Below are 23,844 nucleotides of genomic sequence, written 5' to 3' on the forward strand. Positions count from 1 at the left end.
CTTTGGAAATATGCAGACGAGTACACAGACTAGAACCAACTTTATTGACCAGAATTATTAGGTTGGGTTAAACAGAAGTAAGACAGCGGAACCCTTAATAATCCCCCAATATTTTTCTTTGTGTTGTAAAACATAATTGATCATTTACTTCATAGCCATGTACATAGAACCTAGTTTACCAAATACCAGAATTTATTCTAGAAACTTACTTTCTAAATTAGTTTTTGGCTCCTTTCAAAAAATAATTTCCATTTACAGAGGACTCACAGCCTCCAAATTATCCTGCAAACTCTAGATCTAACTTTTTTCTAAAAAAAAAATTTAGCTCCTGTAAAATATATACTTAGTAAAAAGTTACTTTAAAAAAAATCAAGAGCTTTCTCTAGGAATTTCTGTATTTTATCTATAATGTCTCCAGTCCCTCCTACTTTCACCAGGGCTTGTTAAGTACTGTCATCTGGGGCTAGGTCTCAAACGTCTGCTTTGCTCTACTTAAACAGCCATGATTCCAGTCCAAAAACAATAGGCCGATGTTTTAAGTCCTAATGTACAGCCATGGAGATGAGGTATTTTAATTAGAACAGATATAACATTTTGATCTGAACTTGTACAGACCTAGTCCAAATGTGAAATTAAGCACCAAAGCCATTATTCAGATACATAGAGTGCAGCTCATGGGCTTGTGACCTGTGTGGTGACTCATAGTCAGAAGGTCCCATGCTTGGTTTCATGCTCAGCCGTTGCCATCTCGAGTTTCTTAATAATTTTTGAATGGCAGGCCCCACATTTTCATTTTGCAGTAGGCTCTGCAAATGACGTAGCCAGTCCTCAACACACACAAAAGCTGCTTTGACCTGAATCATCTGACTTGTAATCTTTGTTTTCATCTGGCAGTGAAGACTGAGTTGTGGGGAGGTTCCCCCAAATCTCCTCCCAAGGGGGAGATGACCCTTGTTCTAGAACATTTTCAAAGATCTAAAAGTTGTGGTTCATGTGATTCACTGGGAATAATGAAGGAAGGAAACACACCTAGGTAATTTTTATCTGCAAGTCTAAAGAGTTAAAGTTCTACTTTCAGTGAAATGTGGGAGAACCAGGCCCAATGTACTGTGTATCAGTGTATTGAAAGAACCTGTTCATTTGAAGAGAAAATAGGTATGCCCATGTGCCAATAAACTAAATATAAATACATTCCTCTGTAATTCTTCTATCAAGACGATTTCAGCAATTCAAATAAAAAGCAGAATTTGCAAGGCCAAGCTTGGCTGTTCTTTATAAGAATAATGAATACATCTTCTTCTGAATTAGAAAGTGTCATTCTTCCTATTCATCTTCAAAAGAATGGTAGGGAATAGTTGTTGTAAAAATGCCATAAAACATCTCCCTTCCATTAATACAGAGGATTAAACATTTCATTACAGGGCATGGTCCCCTATACAGTGGGGATAGAGTGTGATTTTAAAAGGACAAGTTGTCAAGGAAGAGTTCTTTCTAGACCCCTGAGGAGCCAGGGGAAAGGCTCAGCGGGTGTGGAAGCAGTGTTACCAATACCTTCAAAGAGCTTTTGCATATACAAAAAGAAAGATTTGGGCTACACTGAAGTCAAACAGGTATCTATTTAGAAAAAGTTTAAATTAAATATTTATATCTGATTGGGTTTAAACATCGACACTGTTAACAGAGTGATTTCTAGGTAAAGTGTTAACTATATGTAATTTTAAGATATTTTATAAATAATTTAACGATCTTTCTCAAAGGTGAAACAACACTTCCAATAAATAGCAAAAATATTTAGGAGATGAAAAATAGTTTTTAAAGAAGACATTCCAATTTCTACTAGGAAATCTGAAGAATATATCAGAGTTTAAAAGTCCTTTAAACTGAGAGATGGGCAGGGCAAGTAGTGTTCTTCCTAACTAGAAGTACTGTTTAGATATCCAATACCTTCTTCCATTCAAAAAGACAAAACTGCCTAGACTAAAATTTAAAATTAAGGCATTTGGAAACGAATCCCTATTTCCTAGAATGTCCTCTTTAATAGTTAAAAATAAAAAGATTCCACCAAACATTTTTACAGATTAGTACCTAAAGTTCCAGTAACCCTAGAGGAGAGATGGCTTTCCGATTTTTGAATTCTAGGGTAGATGTGTTTGACCCTCAAGGATTTCACAACTTGTGTAAAAAGTTGTGAGAGGGTAGCAGTAAAGGAAGAAGGGAGGCTGGGAGGAAGATAAAAAAGGTAAAAAACCGAGTCCCTTTAGTATCTTCCTGATTCCATTGCTAGTGAAGGCTCGAGTAACTGTATTTGACAGTTTACTCTTGGGCAGAGTTGAGACGAATGGTCTCATCTCTGTTACTCTTCTTCATGACCCCGCAGCCAGACCAGCAGAGAAGGGCCAGGGCACAAAGGTTTGGATTTTCCAGTATGTGTGCGGGCATCTCGGTTGGACACTCTAAAAGAACCTAATTACAAAGACACTGAAAAGACAAGCTTGCCTTCCTTTGCTTTTAGCAAATCACTGACATCTACGGATGCTGGGGGGCGGGGGGGATGTTTGCAAGTGTCCTTCAGGGAACTGAGAGGTTACATCTTTTCCTCTCAAGAGCTTGAGGAGCATGAGAACAACCAAAATTCAGAATAAACCCAGATGAAAATAGATGTCACTAATTATTCTCAAGAAGCACTCAATAATAAGATAGTCAAATCAAAGCAGGCAAGATGAGGAAGTAATTAGTTTGTTTAGACTTAGAATGTTCTCCAACATCACCTGAGACAAATGAGAGGAAAAAAAAAAAAACAAAATAACAAACCTGCACATGATTCTAAAACCGAACATTCCTTAAGCAAACAATCCAACATGCCAATATTTTTTTCTGGTGAAGAGTCCAGCTAGGAACAGGGCTGTCTTTCTGAAGTGCCAGCCTTCATAACGTCCTGTTACATTTTTAGATCCAAGTTTGATGACAAACATGCGGACTTAAAGCTTTAGGACACCTGACTTCTTTTGCATTCTAGCCTGGAGAACTAGGCAGAATGTTTCTCTCCTTGTTTGATGCCCAGGACGAGATGCAGGAACCAGTTAAACTGCACAGTCCATCCTTTGTCCCTGCAAACCTCGATCTGATCAAGAAAATACTTCTTAGCTTCCTCTTCGTTCTTCCCCACTGTTAGAGCATCCCGAATATATTCGATATCTTCTTTGCTTGTTAACTGGGGCATTCCCGTCATCAGCATCATGGAGAACAGGATGATCAGTAGGTTTGTGTGGTGGCGAAGGGCGAGGTAAGCCTTAACGCAGACGTCCTGGACAAAGGAAAGGAAAAGGCTGTTAAGGTTGTTGCCGTAACTAAGTAGGCTGAAGACCACGGGGTTGTCCCAGAATTTAGATGGTGTTATCCTGTCCTCATGGATGGAAGCCATCACCAATTAGGCAGGTGCCCCACCTCAGATGGAAGCCTTGATGAGAACATAGACTATCTTTAGTGTTGTTGCCTATGTCCAGGGTGTGCTCAAGAAAACTTATTTGGTGCACTATATTTCATCTTTTCTCTTACTCTACCTTTTATGTCAATTTCTTTCCTAGAAAATTGAGGGTGGAAATTTCTGTAGTCTCTGAAACAGGGTGAGTTCGTTTTTGAACACCATACTGGAAGCAATGAACTTTGTTTAAGCATGTGTTTGCCAAGGGCTAATGGAATCCAGGGAAACGATGGGAATGTGGGGTTTGAGATTTTGTTTTCATCTCTATTTTACAATTTGTCCGATTCTAAGAAAAACAGATGTATTAGCATTTCGTTGATGCTCAAAACTGTTTGAATAAACCTGGTGATTTTCATACAAATTCTAAATACTTAGTGAGAGAGAGGGTTTTAAATGCTTTGGCTCGTGCCTCTTCCAAAAGCCTTAGAGAGGTGATACAGGTGAGTTAAGTCTACTTGTTAAGCAGGGCATGTTTGTGCCAATGATCCCAAAGTATAGAAGAAATTGCAAGGTTCTCAATTTCACAGCATTGAGAACAACTCAATCTTAATATTGTAGCTTGGCAAAGATAGTGTGTTAAGAGAAAACTGAAGTTAATGATTACAGATATAAATATTTCAAATAAAATATGGAGTAAAATATTAAAAGAATAATATACTATCGCCAAGGAGAGTTTATTCTAAAACTGCTAGATCATCAAAAGGTACTGTATTAAACAAAATAAATAAATAAATAGATAGATAAAAAAGAAAAATAAACAAAAAAAGAAAAACAAAAAATGAAAACAAAAAAAAGGCACTGTATTAAAATCCACTTCTGATTTTTTTAAGGTTTTATTTTTAAGTAATCTCTATACCCAACATGGAGCTTGAACTCACAACCCTGAGATCAAGAGTTGAATGCTCTACTGACTGAGGCAGCCAGTTGCCTCCACTTCTGATTTTTTTAAAAAAGTTAACATGTAACTTAATATGTAACTAAAATGTAAAAGATAAAATCGTTAGTATTTACAAATAATTTCACTGACTCCTGGGAACACTGAGTGGAAGAAAGGAAAAAAACTATAGTAACCAGTTTTTATTAAACTAGCTTTTTATAAAATTAATACATAGGATGCTATAAATAGGAACCATCAGTTAGAAGCATAATGAAAAGACAGATGCTGTGAGTAATGGCAACAAAACCCCCCATGATTCCTGGGATAAATACATACACAAAGCATGCAGAACCCATTTTTTTTAAAGTCTAAAAATTTACTGAGAAATTAAAGTCCTTGAATATGTGAAGTGATGTAGCATGATCCTTGGAGATAAGATTGCTTATTATAAAGATGCAAATTTGGGTAGCCCCTGTGGCGCAGGGGTTTAGCGCCGCCTGCAGCCCGGGGTGTGATCCTAGAGACCCTGGATCAAGTCCCATGTCAGGCTCTGTGCATGGAGCCTGCTTCTCCCTCTGCCTATGTCTCTGCCTCTCTCTCTCTGTCTCTATGAATAAATAAATAAAATATTAAAAAAAGATACAAATTCTTCTGAAGTTAATCTATAATGAAATTTCAACAAAAATTCCTATTTGATATTTAAACTCAAGATATGTTTGGAATCCTTAGGGCTTAAGAGAACATTTTGAACAAGTACACTAATGAAGAACAGTGCTTGGCAGGCTAGATACTAAAACATATTCTAAAACTACAATATTTAAAACTCTGGGAATAGCACCTGTTCTTTTCCAAAAAAAGATAAGACATTTTGTAGATGAGAATGGAAAGTTCAGCACACGGATCTGAATACGTGGTATGTGTAATGCGTAACAAAGGTGACTTCTCCAATTAGTGAGGAAAAGATCTATTATTGGATAAATGCGACTGGTGTAACTGGCTCATCATTTGGGGGACAAATAAGCTTACTCTGTGTGGTATGCCAAAAATAAAATTCCCGATGCATTAAAGATCAAACGTAAAAAGGGCAAACATTTAAATAATCCTAGAGGGTATTATTCCCTAAAGGGAAAAGCCTTTATGAAGATGGCTTTCTGAGGTGTGATCTATAAGGTAAAGGTGGAGAGATTATGGAAATGTTATTGAAGAAAAAAAGCTATACACAATGATAGAAGAGATGAATGACAATAGAAAACATATTTACAACACAAGTCACTTCTTTATTACCGGCCTCCAATAGCTCTTACAAATCAATAAGAAAGAGTAGATAAATAGTTGGCTAGATGTATAAGCCAGGGATATAAATGAGAATTCACACTATAAGACATAAAAACAGAGAATAAACATGAAAAAATACTCAACCTCACAAGTAATCAAATAAATGTAACGAAATGAGATGGAAACATTCACCTACCAAATTGGAAAATTAAAAATTTAAAAAAAGAATAATATCCAAAGCTCACCCTTCACAGGCTGGCAGAAGGTGGGAATAGGTATAATTTTCCTAGCAGACAATTTGATAACATGCATCAAAAGCTTTAAATTACTAATAAATGTTATAGAATTTTGTTGAGGTGGCAGTTACATGACCCGTGCCATTCGTCAAAATTTGAAGAAGTATACATACAAAAAGGCCCCGTTCTGCTGTAGGTGAATTATGCCTCAATAAACTGGACTTCAAAAAGTTTATTGTTTCCATGCTTAAAATTTACCTTTAAAAAAATGGGATCATTTTTGCAGCGCTCGATCTACATGAATATTCATTAGAACATCATTTAAAAATGAAGGAACTTGAAGGTAACCTAGACATCCATCCTACAAGTGGGGGTTGATAAAAAGGATTGATGGGAGTACCTCTAAACGTGTGCTGAGTGCTAAGGTGAGATTGTATAGGAATATTGAATGACCATGTAACTGTGTCTGAGTTAAAAAAGCAGACATAACACATGTGGCATAAGCCCATGTTGGTAAATGAACACAAAACATTTATGTAGAAAAAAGACTATAAGGTTACAGGCCAGAATATTAAGATAGTGACTTTTCTTTTTGCTTTTGGATGATCTTGTCTGTGTCACTTGCATGTGGCAGGAAAAGCGCAATGGTAATGGTGGTCATGCCTGTATCATCCTGTGTACATCAAAGCAGGACAGTGTATGCATCGCCCTCTCCAGGTAGAAAAACCCATGGACTATTCTGGCATTAAGTGAGACAACATATATAAGATGCCTAGCACATAGTGAGTGTTCAATACGTTAGTTGTCTCCTTTCCTGCCTGGACGGCAGATCCCTCTATATCTCCTCTCTGCCTACTTGCCATGGAGCTGGAGACTCCCAGACCCAAAAGCCTGGGATATTCCTGCCTCAGCCCTAGTGCATTAGTCTCTTGCATCCTTAGTGACTCCACTTTTGGCCAGAAATCATTACCTTTTGCTCATCCAGAGGACCCAGCAAACTTGCTCTCATTTCTTGGTAATTACACAGGCGAAGGGCAGACTCCACCCGGGGCAACTGGCTCATTAATTTGTCAGCTTGCACAGTTTTCACAAGGGTATAGATGGGGATGCCTTTTGATTTTGAATTAGAGTACATGCTGATTTTTAATTATTTTCGATCCTCTGTACACTGGGGGCTCCAGGCACACCCCTTGCTGTCTGAGCTCACTGTGTAGTCAGACTCTTTAATAGAAAATTTTTGAGAAGGAAAATCAATCCGGGGCCAAGGTATTCTAACAGCAATCAATGGGTGCTCAGTGAATAGTTGTTAAACGGCAACCCACGGATTCACTGGTCACTGTAACACACAGAGACGTGTTCAAGGAAAAGAACCATCCTGTGTCTCTCTTGATTGCCCTCTCATCCACATAAGGCATTTCCCCTGGCTTGAATTTATTCAGTTTTGATTTTCACTGTGTGCGAAGGGTCCTGTCTGTGAGAAAGAAATGTCATCCCCAAATTGCATGCCCCACGCTGGTCAGACAGACACAACGTGTAGACACTGAATTCTCTTTGGCTTAACAGTGGTTAGAAGGGCGGAGTCACACTTCGCTGCCTGGATTCAAATCTTGGCTTTATTATGGACAGGTTGCTTGTCATTGGAGAAATCACTTAACCTCTCTGGGGCTCAGTTTCCTCATCTGTAGAAGATGAGGAGTAGCACTACCCGCTTCGTATGGTTGTGGTGAGATTGAGTGTGTATAAGTGGTGTATAAGTGATGGGCAATTAGCAGTGGTCATAGGAGAGGTTGCATTATTGAGCACGCACTTCTCGACGTGGAGGTGGGTAGGGAGTTGGGGGTGTGTAGTGCCGGGCTGCATCTGCAGGTGTTTCTCCTGCTGGAGGGGCACAGCTGGGCGCTGGCGCCGCTCCCCAAGCCCCAGAAGTTTCATTTCTGCCCTTCCCACTCAGCCCCCTGGGTGTGTGAGAGCACCCTGGCTCCGCTGCCTTGGGCCGGAGGCCTGTGGTTTAGGGGACTGAGGATGTGGTCTGGGGAGCTCAGGGGGAAGCACAGAACACAGAAGTGTCTTGCTGGAGCAGTGGATTTTTCCTTTCTGCCAGGGCTGCCTGGCACTGCCCTCCCCAAATCCTCAGTCCGTCCTTCTCAGCTGCCCGGGGAAGGCGGTCTAATACTGAGTGGAGCAGAAGGGATAAAGGAAGACTCTGACCTCAGGAAGTTGGTGTGATGTACTTGTCAACGAGAGTGAATGAGGGGAACGCTGACAAACTGTTCAGGTTAGCCCAAACACTCTCCATGGGTAGTTAATAGGTAGATTGAGCCTACACGGCGCATCAGCTCTTAATTCCACAGTTGGTTCAAATGCCTTAATTATAGCATCTAGTATGGAAGGAAAGGATTGTTTTTACAAAGCTACCACTCCCAAAGGTCTTGGGAACAAAAGAATTCATTACCATTTCAGAGTCAAAACTTCTAGTTGGTTTGTTAACTGGGCCCAATGTGGTTCACCTAAACTGAATACTTTTTATATACAGTCTACTAATTTCTTCACCACCAATGAGCTCTGGCTGCTTTAGACCGTCCAAGGTCAGATGGCATAGGCCTACTTTTTCTTAAACTCCTCCATTCTCATCTAGAACCAAAGTGGAAGTGAAATATTACTGCACAAATCGACAAAAATGAGGAAGTAACCCCAGGACTACAAAACAGGAACTTCAGGGCTGAGAGGAGAGAGAGGAGAGAAAAAAACTCACAAAGATTCATCAATGAAAGGCAAGGTCCTCACCCACTGACTTTTCCTAAATAGTAAGGCTGCCTCTGTCTGCTAGAGGAAGGCGATCGTGGAGAGAAATAGTATTTCTGTCAAAGAGGAGTTTATTTTGTTTTGTATATAAAAAAAAGACCAATGAATTGGCCAGGCAATGCCTTTAGAAGTTGTTTTGGCAAAATGGGGAGACACTGATTAGCCGACCTAATAATGCAGGAGGAAGCACTTTCTCATAAATCTGAAAGAAGAGTGTGTCTGACACTTGGCTGTACATTTGTTGAGTTTGAATTAGGAATCTTATCTCTAAGGACCTCTTAGAAATGATTCTCAGGCTAGCTCTGTCTACCAGGGGCAGGGCTCTACTGTCATGTTCTCGAATACTTACAAGCTCATTAGAAACCTACAGGTTACAATTACACTGCCCTGCATTAGTTAGTCTAAATGGACTGTATGTAGGGGTGTGTGTGTGTGTGTGTGTGTATGTGTGTTCATTCTAGCCTGTTCCAAAAAGGATTGAAGGTGGATTATCTGGATACACAGAGGTCAAAATAACATTACTTTGAAATGGGTAGAAAAAAAGAAAGGAAGGACAAAGGAAATGATCACGGTGGGTTTCAGACAGAGACCAGTTCAAACGCTATACATCACAAATGCTATATACCTGCTATGGGTGATCTTCAAATATATCTCTAGCCAAAAGGAAAATCAAACCCGTTACTTCATCCAATGCTCAGAAGATTTTAAGCTACTATTTGTTTAGGAGAAATACAGCCTTTCCTAGAAACTACAAACTGATAGAGATTTCGCATGAGGATCTCTATAAAGAGGATGCTTTTTGTAACATGGTGAAAAACACCCTCAGCAATACTCTTTGGGTAGACAAAACAATTCTCTAAAAGAAACTAAACATTGAGAGAAGATGCCAGTTGGAAGGTTATTCCTGACAAAGGCTTAAAAGTCACAGGGGTCCAATATCTTAGGCACTGAAGTGACCCTGCGTGCTGGCCGATTAACGCAGCAGCCCAACTCAAGGTCATCTTTCAAGGCTGCTTCTGGGTCAGATTCCACACCAGTGGATTCCAACACCTACCAGTGGCTGATTCTGGACCCTTCTCTGAGGCTAGTTTCTAATGGAGTACTGAGCATCTCCAGGCCTGGAGAAAGGAGGCTGAGCTTGACCTTGTTAGTGGTCCGGGGTGCAGATCCCAGGAGGGAATCCTTTCTCAACTCAGTGTATTATGGGCTTTTCGACAGATAAATTTGTCATCTCCCTGTTGAGCTATTATAGGCCTCCATTACAGTAATTTATGGTTCATCAGTTGAGCTCCAATCGACTTCTTTGCTTTGCTTTCTGCACCCCCTCCCTCCATGCAGCTCTTGCACTGCTTGAAATTGGATGCAAATTTCCTTCCTTGATCCAAATTTCACCACACATTCCCATCTATAACTGTGTTCCATCCATACCCGACAACTGTACTTTTTGTTCCTAAATACTGATACTAATACTGACTTCATGCCCTGGCTAAGGTTATTCTTTCTGCCTGGATGTTCCTTCGCTCCCTGTATCTGCCTAGCAAAATGGAACTGATCTTATCCATCAAGGTCGGATAAAACCCCATTCATTCACACCCCTTTCTATCCCCCAGGGCAGGATTAATTGCTCCCTCTGCAAACCACTTTTGAAATCCTTAGAACAAAGCTCTGTGTGTGTGTGTGTGTGTGTGTGTGTGTGTCTTCCGCTGTGTGCTGGGGCTGTGCTTCTGCTCCTAGTCACCTACGCCCAGCACAGAGTCTGGCACACTCTAAGTAGTCTGCAAACACATGATGAATCAATGCTGGACATGCATAAGTCAAATTCAATTTTGGCAAGAGCGATTGCTTTAAAATGAGGATGGATTGGGGCGCCTGGGTAGCTTAATGGGTTAAGCCTCTGCCTTTGGCTCAGGTCATGATCCTACTAGGGTCCTGGGATCAAGCTCTGTGTCAGGCTCCCTACTTACCAGGAAGCCTGCTTTTCCCTCTGCCCTTCCAACCCACTCATGCGCTTTCTCTCTCGCTGCTCTTTCCTCTCTCTGTCTGAAATAAATAAAATCCTTAAAAAATTTGTTAAAAAAAAATAAAAGGATGGATTAGAGAGCAATCTTATGGGAAGGGGGTTAAACTGTAAAGACATCTTGCCTTGCCAAAGCAGTACCTGAGCTTTCTTGGGGCCTGGCACAGTGCCTGAAACGTATCAGATAGTTAATAAGTGTATGTTGAACTCCTGGGCCTGGTGACTACAACAGGATGGAGCAGGAGGCCCAGAAAGCTGAGCCTGGCAGATTATAAGTATAGACAGCTCTCAGTGTAGACAGATGCAGGGTTTCCGCATGAGGAAGCGCAGCCAGAGGACAGGAATGGGGAATGCCCGGGAGGGGGCCAGAGTCCTTAGAAGTGTCAGATGGCAAGGTCCCTGTGGTCCTGGTGGTCCCTGTGGCTGGAGGCTAGGAGAGTACTTGAGTTACCAACAAGGCAAATGGCAGGAAGGGGCAGGACCCCAGTCCTAGAGGTAGGTTTAACAAGCAGGGCTGTGCTGTAGAAACTGAGGCAGAAGTGGTTAGAAGAACCTAGGATACAAGATGAGAGCAAGATGACTGCAGAGGTGGTTCTGAACAACCCAAGGCAGGACTCAGCATGGAGACTCGGCACAGGGCTGAGCCTGTAGGGCAAGGGGCCTGGGTATATGCCCTGCTGTGGGGACACGGCCACCAGTGGTGGGCACCAGGCAGGGCCTGAGGAAGCTGCCACCCAAGATTAACACAAGGACTAGGTTCCAGACTTCTCTCCTATTAAACGCTTCTTAAGAGTGACATCTAGGGGCAAATGCCTTTTAAGTATGCTCCTCGAGCTGCCTGCTTTGCATAGATGTGCCCCCGCGGGTGTCATCTAGCTCCCCTGGTTTCTTCAGCTTTATCTAACATACATATGCTTAGTGCCTACTGGATGCAAAGAACATCTTCAGAATGCTTGTTTATAGTAGGCCACTTTGTTCACACTCCTTGGAAACTACACATTGAGAGTATGCTATAGGTATAGACTGTGTGTCCTGTTGTCTTGGCGTGACCTATGGACCCCATGGGGGGGTGGATAGGTAATATTTACATCAGTAAGGGAATTGCCACAAAAATGTGAATGGGCACCATAGGGCGCTTACACATTTGTAGGAATTAATAAAACATTAGATTTCATAATTAGGATTATCTCCTCTTCTGATGTGTGGATCTGTGACCTGCATCTCGAAGGCTTACGAACATCGGTGTGGTTGTAGTCTGTCAATCTGCTCCTAAGTTGCTATTTCATAAGCTCACAGGATATGATGCATGCTGGAGAAGGAAGAAGCCCCATGGGTTACCTGCTCTTACTCAGCAGCTCCACCCTTTTCTCCTCCGCACAGCAAATACCTGCAGAGCGCTTGCTATGTCTCAGGCCCCACAGGAGGGATTCAGGTCAGATGTGACCCTGCTGCACAGGCTTACACACACCATGATACCTGCCACAGGTTCTGTGAGGGCACCGTGCAGGGGCGGGGCAAAGCACAACTCCTCATGGAGGAGATGGCTCTGGGGAATGTCCTGAAGCTGAGACCTGAAGGGTGTTCCAGGGAAAGGGCCACCGTGACCTTGGCCGAGTGAGAGAATGTGGGGAGAGTACCACGGGGTCTGGCTGGAGAGGACAGGAGCTCCTCGACCAGAGCCTTGCAGGGCAAGCTTAGAGGTTTAGATTTTATCCAAAGTGAGGTGAGCAGTTTAGAGAGAGGAACACTGTGTCTGTCGCTTAAGTTCAGTTTTTAAGCAAATCCTGATTAATTTACAACCTTCTAAAAGGCCAAATAATAGAATGAAGGAAAAACACTAAAAGGTTGACAGTGTTCTTTTTTGGAAGGTGGGATAATGGGTTTTTAATATCTTCCTGATATTTTTAATATCTTACTGGCTTTAAAAAAATTTATTACTTTTAAAATTAGGAATCCCATCCGCAGGTTCTTCTATGAAAAGAGGAGGAAGCCAGATTTCATTTGCTAATGATATAAATGTATGTGCATGTCATCTGCGTTCTCAAGTCATTCAGTGAAATTTAAAGCACAGTGAGTCTAAAATAGTCAGTGGGTAAAACGCGGTTTTGTCTTTTCACTCTTTGGGAAGGAAGAGATTTTTCAAAGGAGAATTTATCAACCTTGTTAGCATCGAAATGTTTCTGTTTGGCACCTGGTGTAACAGGATGCTGCTCCAAAGGCTAATAGATGTTCTTGGGTTCAAATAGTGAGTATGCCTTGGTTTTGTGCCCTTTTGTCTGATTACAGCTTGCTTCTGAAGTCTATTATCAATATGGTCCTGGGCTCAACTAAATCTTTTGGAAAAAAAGGAAAAGGGGGGATAAAGCAGGGCCTTCCTCTTTCAGTGTTTGGCCTTCTAGCCTCTGGCCCAAGCTAGGTGTGTTTTTTCGTCTTTGTAGAGAAGGCTTCCCTCATGCTTAACAAAAAAGTGGGTCAGCTTTTCTCCACCCTCCCTAACAGGTTATTCAAATGTGCTGCGTGCATGAATTAACCTTACCATTCAAAATTAGCAGTTCGCTGGAAACGAGGACACCTTTGATTCAAAATGTAAATATATTACACCATCTCCTAGCCTGCCTAAAAATGGCAGCTTTATTATACAAGATCCTGCGGTGCTATTTAGAGAGTTTAGGGATGTACTGTCAGAGCTTGAAGGACCTCATCTCAAAAGGGGAACATAAAACTAAGAAACAGAAAAGCTTCTGGAAGGCTTAGTAGTATGTTAAAAAAGAAAAAAAAATTGTTACAAGGTCTGAGTCAAATAATGAAAAACCTGCTGCTCATTTTTGTTAAGCTGGAAACTTTAGAAAGTCTACGTATGTATAATTGTATACGTGTGTGTGTGGGGGGCAGCTTTTTTCCTGTTGTGAGTGGGGAACGTGGGGCAAAGTATGGGGGTGGGGGGCAGACAAGAGGGGGCTTGAGGGGGGACAGGCAGCAGAGCTTGGGCTCTCTCCTTGCTCTTTCACCAGAACAAAGCTACTTTTTTTGTGTTCTGTATATTGCCCTCTTGCTTGAGGTCTCATTTCTAAGAGGGCTTCTCAACTTAAACGTTGTCAAAGTAAGAAGGCCTGTTGCTGTGTGTATAATGCTGGAGGCTTCTGTGTATTGAATTTCGGCTGAGGTCCAGGTACTGAGATGAGCATCCCACCTCTTCCATTCAGATAATCCCTAAAGATGGCACATGAAGTAGGTCTTCCCCAGGTCACTTTATAGAAGAGGGACCCAAAGTTCTGAATGCATGAATCCTTTGTATCACCTGCAGAGATTCTAAGTAGCAGGCCAGGATTCTGCTCCAAAGCCCAGCCTTCACCCACAGTACTGCTCTGGATCTGTGTGTGAGGCTCCAAGGACATGTATTCACCGGTGCTTAAAGAGTATTAGTGCTCTGAAACACAGACAAGCAAGGCCAGTGAATCTACAAAGGTGTGTGTGTGTGTGTGTGTGTGTGTGTGGTGCACACCTGCCTAGAGGTCACTTAAGTGAGGGGGCTTTACGTGGCTTGGAAAAGCAGCTTTGGTCGCCGAGGACAGAGAAATGGTCCCCGGCCCGAGAGAACAGTGCAAAGGCTCCCTGCAAAGGTTTGATGCTTTGGATGGAACCTCTCTGTGGCCTCCCACATCCCAAGTTGTTTCTCATTAAAGCATATTTTGAAGTAAATGATAGAGAAGATTAAAGGGGGAGTGCTGCTAGGATTTTAGGGGTGGCTTGGGCACTGTGGGGTCCATGCGAATAGAAGAGATGGGGGCAGGCGTTCTGGGGAAAACCACCGACAAAAAGAAAAAGAACACATGCCCAGAGGCAAGGGGGGCCTGGCAGGGAGGGCAGGTTCCCAGGCGCCTGCCTCCAAATGGCATGCTCGCAGCTGGGCTTGCAGCTACTCAGATGAACCCCCTCCTCTGGGAGAACTGAGTGTCCCCCTCTTCTTTAAATGGCAACATTCTTCCAGGGTTGGGTTTTTTTTTTTTTTTTTAACCGTTTTCCTCTTCCAGGAAGTTGTCAAGATACACAATTTTTAACTTTAAAGAAAAACAGGACTGAAATGTGTCAAATCCCTGGAAATAGTCTGAAACCCAGTTGAGTTTACACAGAAACACTCCCCCCAAAAATCCTAAGACCATCTGGCACCAGAGATCTCAGTTTCTCTGAAAACACTCCTGGAACTGTGGGAGGGTGCGTCCTGTAATCAAATCGAAATCGGCCAGGAGAACAAACAAGAACAGACAGGTTTCAAAACAAGACGTATCCTGGTTCTTGTTCCACTGAGTTTCAAGGTCCAGGCCACCTCCCAAGGATAACGGGGGACTCAAGAGGAGACTCTGGAAGAAGATTTGTTCCTGAAATGCCAACTGCAAACTGATCTGTGTTGAAGAGGCCTTAAGGCTGAGGGGAGGGGACGGAGGGCTCTTTAAAGGGGACCTGAGGCACACGTGCAGATAATCACTCTTCCTCTACTGATCTGTTTGTATGGGGTATCGTGCCAGTATTTTATGTAGCAATTAGTAGTCATTTAGAGTTCTATTCATTCACAGTTATTAAATTTGCAAGTGGGTATTTGAAATATTTGATAGTCAAAAGTGGATGGAGACCAGGAAGGAATGAAAAAAAGAAAGGAGGGTGTGAACATTCCCCGGGAGATGGGTTGACCCATGTCAAAGCTTGTGTACACTGGTCAGCAGAACATGCCAGAGCTGTTTGTACCACCTGTAGACAAGCTGATGGGATTTCAAATGAGAGGAGAGACTGTCCTTGACACGAGTGAGACGCGTACAGGGAGTGATGCAGCTGGAATGCCCTGTCAGTAATTTGATAAATACACACCTGTAGCAAAAATTAAGAGCAGCTCACAATTGTTTGAGAATCCTGAAAAATACAGGTAAAAATTTTGGCTTTTCTGAGGCCCTGGCTTGAATAGGGAAATGCACATTCAGAGGCTGCACCTGCTTGCTGGGCCTTCCTCCTTAGAGACCCTCTTCGGTACAGGGGCCAGCCTGGCCTTCCCTATTTGCCAGTCCCACTGGTTACGGATGGAATGCTTTCACTTGCTGTTTGCTTTTAGGTGGGAGGTTACTGAGAAGTGGCATTTTGCACTTGGGGATGAAGTGGAGGAAATGGAAGAGGAAGGCATGGTCAAGCCAGAGAGAGTGGGCGAGACAGAAAGGCGCTCGCGGAGGGAGGCAGGAGGGCTGCTGTGCCTGGTGGGCACCATCTGGTCGGTGTTCTCAGAGGCGACTAAAAGGAGGCCAATTACCTGAAATTTCTGGAAGTGTAGGCTTGTCTTCTTTCCTGAAGTTCCCATCACAAACAGGAAGTCTGGGGTTAGCACAAATGGCACTCTCTCTTTATTAATGCCCAGGAAACTTTTGTAATTCCCAAGAATGTGTCCAAAGTCAATATGAAATAGATTTCCTTAAGAGAAGAAAATGCCTGACATCATCACACTGGCACAATCGCTTGTAACAACACTCTGGTTTGTTTATTTCCTGAAATATTTTTTAAGTTGCCTGAAAATGAGCTATCTTGGGTGAGAGAGCTATTTTTACCCTGTTTTATCAGCTTGTGATATTTTTCAGCTTAGCAGGTGTGTGTAGTAGTAACCACAAAGCACTCTTTGAACCAAGTGTGTTTTTGATATCCTTCTGGTGTTCTTTAAATGACGCCAAATGCCATTAAAAAAAATTCTCAGCTCGTCTCAGAATTATTCTTAGAAATAGAAGTCCAGACTCTCGGGCTAGTCTGTCAGCATTATGCCTGGGACTCTCTTATGCCCTTGATGTGACTCAGAATAGACGGAGGTTCACTCTGCTTGGGGGAAGGGCATTCACCGTTTAATAGCACCATTGAAGTAGCAAGTTGCTACTTGAGAGCACCATTGAAAAAAAACATTTTGGGGGTTGCCTGGATGGCTCAGTGGTTGAGCATCTGCCTTCGGCCCAGGGCGGGAACCCCGGGGTCCTGGGATCGAATCTGCATTGCGCTCCCCACAGGGAGCCTGCTTCTCCCTCTGCCTGTGTCTCTGCCTCTTTCTCTGTTTGTCTCATGAATAAATAAATAAAACCTTAAAAAAAATTAAAAAAGAAGAAAACCATTTTGAATCTCCTTTGAGTCCATGTTTACCATGGGCACTATTACCACTAGGATGGCCACCATCTCTTCTTGTCTAGATAGCCTGTATCATGTGCATGGTCCATAAGCATGTGACATCTCTTGGTTCTCACACAGAGCAGCAATTTACCCCAATATGGTGCTTTTTTTTTTTTTTTTTTTTTTTCAGACTCCACTCTTAAATTGGTCCAAATTTCTTAGAGAAACATTTCCTGGAACTGCCACTCCCACTGTCAGGGAGGTCAGTGAACTCGTGACAAGGGGTAGGTTAGGAAGGCAGAGCATTTCAGGGCGTCTGGGAGTTCTTTTTGTCACTTCTCTGTAACATCTGACACTAGTGATCACACCTGTCCTCACCAGCTTCTGGGATGTGCCCCTATGCTAGCTTGCAGGCTGTTCTCTGGCTTTTCCTTCTGAAGTCTCATTTCTGGCATCTTCTTCCATTATTCACTCTCAGGTCCTCTCTGGGGTGATCACAGCATCTATGTCGCTGCACGGTAATGACTTCGATGTGTGCTCCCACCTTGAACTCTGTTTAAATACTACTCTGTGCCCAGGGAGGGGGAGAAGGGGAGTCAGTACTAGTTCAGTGGGGACAGTGTCATGGTGGCATGGCAATGTGAATGTGTTTAATGCCATTTGCACACTTGAAACTGGTTAAAATGGCAAATCTTGTTATATGTATTTTACCACAATAAAACAATTATAATAAATAAACTCACCTGTCTCTGTGATCATAATATTGTCATTGTGCCTGTCACCTATTCCCAGGACGAAGGTAGCCACACAGTAGCCAGCACAGGAATAAACAAATCTCTCCACAGCTGCCTGAAACTAATTAAAAAGCATCCAGATATTAGTTGTGTTCTAACCAGAAAAAGCAGCATGAATCTATGACAGCTGACTTCCACAAAGGTACCATTCTGGGAACTCTTTTCAGAGACTGAGTCGGTTGCACCTGATTTCATTTAATGTCATATCTACTAAGCGCTGACTTTCTCATTGCTCTCCTTATATTTTAGGTGAAGATTCAGTGAATCACAAGAGCAGCAGGAGGAAACAAGAGTCAAAGAGCAACAGTTCATCAAAGGGCTCATTTCCTCTCCATGCATCGCTTGCCGACAACTCCACAGAACCCATAACCATTTCTCCTTCATTGGTGAACATATGTTTTGCTTGTGACCACGTCAAGTATGCACGGGTTCACAAATCTACATGTATAACAGACTAATAAACGCTGCTAATTATATTCCCTCCCCAAAAGGCTGCTAACCATGCAAATGAGAAGTGCTAATCCTGTGCAGCAGAACTTGAAATGACAGCCAAACAGCCCAACCACGCAGCTTGTGAAGGATGCAGCATATGTACTTCTGAAGGATGGGAGAACTGACATTTGCAGCATCCATAATTCACCGTTTAGATTAGAGGGCAGTGGGTAAATGAGAAATTACTTTATGGGATGTGTCGCATTTCCCAGGTAGGAAGGGATTCATACTGGTGACTAAAGTTGTCTGCTGAATGACCAAAACAGACTATCATAAAAGGTGCCAACACATTATTTCATGGAACCAAATTTTATGCAAAGCATGCCTGATAATCAAAGGTGAAACAGATGCTCACGGCATTCTGGACAGAGCACCTCCGTTTTAGGCGGATCTGCTGTGTCACACAGGAAGGCCCTGCAACGCCCCACACCCCCCCCCCCCCCAACGGCCTCACCAGTAAGGGATTTTGCCCAACGTCAGGAGGCATGACACTGGTAGATGCTTTGCAGACACGAACCCATTCTTGCTACATAAATGGCAGGCTTGGCAGGAGCCTTCAGAGCTGGGAAGCGCAGGAGCTCACCTTTTCTTCAATAGCACATTTTTCTTTGAGCCAGTGATTCAGGACTTCATCTTTGAATGCACCTGTGTTGCCCACTGTGCTTTGCTGAATTTTGGCAATTGTTGTGGCATCTTTCACGATCTCAATCATCCCTGTGGGAGGGTGTGCAGAATCTGGTGTAAATTGGGGCCTGATGCCTGACCCAGAGGACGAATGGTTGTGTGTCTTTGTTGACTGGAGGGCAGAGGGCTTTTCAACCAGGGGGGGTATTTTTTTTTTCTTTTAAAGATTGTATTTATTTACTCATGAGAGACACAGAAAAAGAGAGGCAGAGACACAGGCAGAGGGAGAAGCAGGTTCCCTGCAGGGAGCCCGATGCGGGACTGATCCCAGGACCCCAGGGTCATGCCCTGAGCTGAAGGCAGATGCTCAACCACCGAGCCACCCAGGCTCAACCCTCAACCAGGGGGCTGTTTTCCAGGTTTGTGCAGTTGGTTTTCTCAGGAGAGACAGAAAGAAAAGGAGAATGAGGTGGAACTTTTGTGGGACATGCTTTCAGTGTCCCTGAGTGAAAAGAGGAAAGGTCGGGTTTGAAAGGTAATAAGGAAAAGCATTTATGCATATGTGCTGGGCAAACTGCCTTTTTCTTTTTTAATCACAGGGTCAAATGGGAGTGGTTTTATATAGTTCTCGGTTCGGAAGCTTGAATAAAAATATGTTTCGCTGAAACAAAACTGTTAAATGTCTATAAAAGTATCTAAGAGTAGAGTAGGTGCTGCACCTGGGTGGCGCAGTTAAGTGTCTGCCTTTGGCTCAGGTCATGATCCCCGGGTCCTGGGATGGAGCCCTGCATCACACTCCTGGCTCAGCGGGGAGTTGGCTTCTCCCTCTCCCTCCGCCCTTCCCCAGCTCGTGCTCTCTCTCATTCTCGGTCACACTCTCTCTGTCAAATAAATAAAATCTTTAAAACTTGTTTAAAAAAAGTAGAGTAGGTAATAGCTTCAATAATGTGAATTCTAAGATATTAAAATAAGTGACAGATCTTACCATCTATTTTTAAATGTTATTTGTGAGAGAGAAGTTTAATGTGCAGTGAAACAAGTTACAGCTTAGACGTGGAGAAGTAAAGGGGAGGGGATGAGTTCTTACTAAAATCATTGCCATGTATAGTCACAGGATTGGAATCACACATTAGTGTATTTTCGACAGATCCACATTAAATCCAGAGTCACATGCACCAGTCTTGGAACATTTCCTTCCTTTTTATTTGGGTATGTTTGTAATTTTTCTGTTATTAAATGCCTACACTGGGGGACTCATGATCCTTTAAAGCGAGCTGAGGGGGATATTCATCTCCTGAGGGAACCACATACCTATTTTGTCTCCAGTTGAAATGCAACCATATGGCAGGAGGTACAGATCCAAAGATTCTGTCTCCCAAATGGATTCCATGATTCGTAGAATCTAGACATCAGACACAAAGGCGTTTCCACGATAAATATATATTTGTTTAACGTATTTTTTCTTCTCCCTTAAAAAACAACCTGACAGTCTTATCTGGTAACACAAAATATGTAAGTTAAAGCAAACTTTCTAAGCAACACCTGTACTTTATCAGTGTGGTGCCCTAAAGTTCCCCTTCTTTGGGAGCCTCTTAATTTTGGTCTCTGAGATGTGCTCTGGGGAAGAGGATCAATGGATTTAGTGTGGGGAGAGGCTGTAGTCATGTTTCAGCTACTTAGATGTTCCATTCCAATTATGCACATTTGACCACCACACAAAAAAAATGTTCTGCTCTAACATTCTCACAGGTTTTTATCCATAAGACATTCTTGGGCTAAACCAAGGCAACACTAACACAGAAGAGAATGCTAGCTAATTTACTGAGTGCTGTCTTATGTCAATCCTTTGTGTTTACCCTATAACCTGAGTATGATTATTCCCATTTTGCATGTGGTTAGACTAAGGCTTCATGAGCTTATGTAACTTGCCCTCACCTGCCAAGCAGCATGTGTCAGCCTCGAAACAAGTAAGTACATAAAAGGCGAGTGCAAACTTCCCCTCAAAATGAGAGGAACGACACAGTGATGCTTTGCGTTTTTGAAGCTCTTGTCTTCGAATAATTCAAAGGATTCTATAGGTTTATTGGAAATGCAACAAACCTTTAAAAGGTTTGAAGGATTTCTTTTTCTTTCTTTTTAATACTTCTGGGACAATATGCATAGTATTCTTGAAGAGAGAGCAAAAGGTATTATTTCCATATCAGAAATAAGTACAAACAGGGCAGCCCGGGTGGCTTAGCGGTTTAGCGCCGCCTTCGACACAGGGCATGATCCTGGAGACCCGGGATCGATTCCCGCATCGGGCTCCCTGCATGGAGCCTGCTTCTCCCTCTGCCTCTCTCTCTCTCTCTCTGTGTCTCTCATGAATAAATAAATAAAATATTAAAAAAAAGAAATAAGTACAAACAGAAACAGAATTGAAAACATGACCAGGGATCCCTGGGTGGCGCAGCGGTTTGGTGCCTGCCTTTGGCCCAGGGCGCGATCCTGGAGACCCGGGATCGAATCCCACGTCAGGCTCCCGGTGCATGGAGCCTGCTTCTCCCTCTGCCTGTGTCTCTGCCTCTCTCTCTCTCTGTAACTATCATAAATAAATAAAAATTAAAAAAAATAAAAATATTTTTAAAAAAAAAAAAAAAAAAAAAAAAAAAAGAAAACATGACCAGTTTTTAAATAAGCCACATTTAAATCAACGAGATTTGCCTATTTTAAGTAAACCACACTAAAGATTAGAAATTATCTTACTAAAAAAAAAAAAAAAAAAGGAATTATCTTCTCTATTGGTGAGCTAGAATATGGAGACTATTACTTTACTGGTTTGCAAAGCCAGAAATGTTAGAAAATCTGGAAAGCGATTAACATTGATTACCATCCACCCTCTGTTCTAGGAAGCCATTCACTCTTGCTATTGAACTGCATGATTTCTGCAATCACCTGCCTGTTGTGCATGTGGATATATACCAAAGGGAAGTAGCTAAGGAGAGCACAGATATGTCTATTTATATGAATAAAGTGAATGCTAGGGGGCCAAATATGTCTATATTTTATGTTACCATCCTAGGAATGGGGTGACTAGAGGGGTTAGATGAGGGAGACATCTAGCTATATGGGAAGGTTGGGTGTGCATCTTCTCATGGATGGACAGAACTGGGATGCTCACTACCTTGCACACCTAATGGTCCACAGCCAAGCTCCCCCAGTGAAAACTCTCTGGATCTTTAATCATTGTATGTGGACAGAATGGGGGGATGGGAATAGAATCAGTAGAAGGCATTTTTTTTAGATCTAATACGGAATTCATCTATCAGGTTAACAAAAAAATTCCTTAAGGGTAGCGTACCTGTAAAATCAGCATGTCTTGGCGCAGATCATCCCCGTGTTTAAAGATGATCCCAATCGTTTCATTCGATAGGGCTGTAGGGTCAGCACATTTAAACTCAAGCCATAGGGGCTTTTTCTTGGAGGCCATCACTTTACATTTTTCAATCTGTAAGGAAACAGCCGCATGTTTCCTACACATAATGAATACATACTGTGCAGATACAAATCCTCTTGCAAAGCATTAATACAAACAGCCAGTTGGAAAATGATGTTTAATGATTTGGGTAAAATTACAGAAAGTGTTCTTACCAAATCTGCAAATGCCCTCTGAGAGCAAGTCATACGCCTCAAAGCAAGAGTTCTCAAACTGTGTTCTGAGGAACCCTGAGAGTCTGTGGAGGTGCCCAAGAGGCAATGGCAGGTCCCATTTTCCACATACCCCACTCGTACAGGGCCCTGGTACTCCCATGTGCCCGTTAATACAGAGCAACTCCACCATTTACTCAAGCTCAACATACCCAGTAAATAAAACAAAAAGCCATACCAAAGCTGATCATAATCAAATTGCTGGAAACCAGGGTGCTAAAAAGAAAATCTTAAAAAGCAGCCTGGGGGAGAAAAGACCTACATGTACAGAAATCAAAGATAAGACAGGAGACTTATCATCAGAAAATATGCAAGCCAGAAGAAAATGCTGCTGAAAGGGAGGGAAAAAAAAGGTCAACCTAGAATTCTCAATTCAGTGGAAATGTCTTTCAAAAATGAAGGTGGAATAAAGAGGTCCTCAGACAAAAGCTGAAAGAATTTCTAGCCAGAAGACTTGCAATATAAGAAATATTTGAAGGAAAATGATGCTAGATGGACACATGAACCTATACAAAGAAGTAGAGAGTCCCAAATGTCGTAATTGTGTGGCTAAGTATAAAAAAATGTTTAATCTATTAAATCTAATCAACTTTTTAACTGTTTAAAGCAATTATTATTATTGGGCTTAAAACATATGTTGGAGTTAAAGGCATGGCAAAAATAGTACAAAGGATGGGAGGAGGGTAATGGAAGTATATGGGTATAAGGTTCTTACACATATATGAAGTGGTTTATCTTCTGGATGTTACCCAGAGCATGTGATATTGATGTAAGGACATCTACCCTGTTTATTTACTTATTTAAAAGGTTTGCTTGTTTATTTTAGAGTTGTGGAAGGAGGGACAGAGGGAGAGAGAGAATCCCAGGCTCCCTGCTGAGCACAGAGCCTGATGCAGGTCTCCATCTCATGAGCCGGGGATCGTGACCTGAACTGAAATCAGGTCAGGAGCTTAACAGACTGAGCCACCCAGGCACCTCAAGGATAGATATTTGGATCAATAAAGTAGACTAGAGAATCTAGATATAGACTCATTTATATATATGAGTTGATATCTGACAAAAATGCCAAGATACTTCAACAGGAAAAGGTTAGTCTTTTCAACAGATGGTGCCAGAAAAGTTGGATATTTGATTCTTAAAAAAAAAAAAAAAACAACACCACCTGATCTTTACGTCTCATCGTACACAAAAATGAACTCAAAATGGATCAAAGACTTACATGTAAGAGTGAAATCTGTGAAACTTCTAGGAAAAATATTTGTCACATTATGCAGTATTTCTCAACTTTGGCACTGTTGACATTTTGAGCTAGATCATTTATTATTGTTGGGGGGCTATCCTGTGGATTGTAGGATATTTAGCAGCATCCTTGGTCTTTACCCACTAGATGCCTGGTAGCATTCTCCCAGTTGTGACAATAAAAAAATAGCTCCAGA

General features: G+C 42.1%; 1 protein-coding gene and 1 long non-coding RNA gene across 4 annotated transcripts in view; one reads left to right on the plus strand and one right to left on the minus strand.

Moving 5' to 3' along the window:
• LOC102157377 overlaps positions 1-21,019 on the plus strand; it is a 38,520-nt gene extending 17,501 nt beyond the window's left edge. The window contains exon 3 of the long non-coding RNA XR_005373173.1: positions 17,855-21,019. This is a non-coding gene — a long non-coding RNA (uncharacterized LOC102157377). The remainder of the gene's footprint in view (positions 1-17,854) is intronic.
• The window catches only part of PIK3CG (phosphatidylinositol-4,5-bisphosphate 3-kinase catalytic subunit gamma), a 35,095-nt gene continuing 11,266 nt past the window's right edge, over positions 16-23,844 (minus strand). For all 3 annotated transcript variants that reach the window (XM_038562715.1, XM_038562714.1, XM_038562716.1), the window contains exons 6-11: positions 22,062-22,208; positions 20,033-20,123; positions 18,681-18,811; positions 17,555-17,666; positions 15,979-16,136; positions 16-3,304 (exon numbers count right to left, since the gene is read on the minus strand). In XM_038562715.1, coding sequence (XP_038418643.1) covers positions 3,026-3,304; positions 15,979-16,136; positions 17,555-17,666; positions 18,681-18,811; positions 20,033-20,123; positions 22,062-22,208 — 918 coding nt within the window. In that variant the 3' untranslated portion in view covers positions 16-3,025. The remainder of the gene's footprint in view (positions 3,305-15,978; positions 16,137-17,554; positions 17,667-18,680; positions 18,812-20,032; positions 20,124-22,061; positions 22,209-23,844) is intronic.

The sequence above is a fragment of the Canis lupus genome, chromosome 18, assembly GCF_011100685.1.
Source record: "Canis lupus familiaris isolate Mischka breed German Shepherd chromosome 18, alternate assembly UU_Cfam_GSD_1.0, whole genome shotgun sequence".
NCBI lineage: Eukaryota > Metazoa > Chordata > Mammalia > Carnivora > Canidae > Canis > Canis lupus.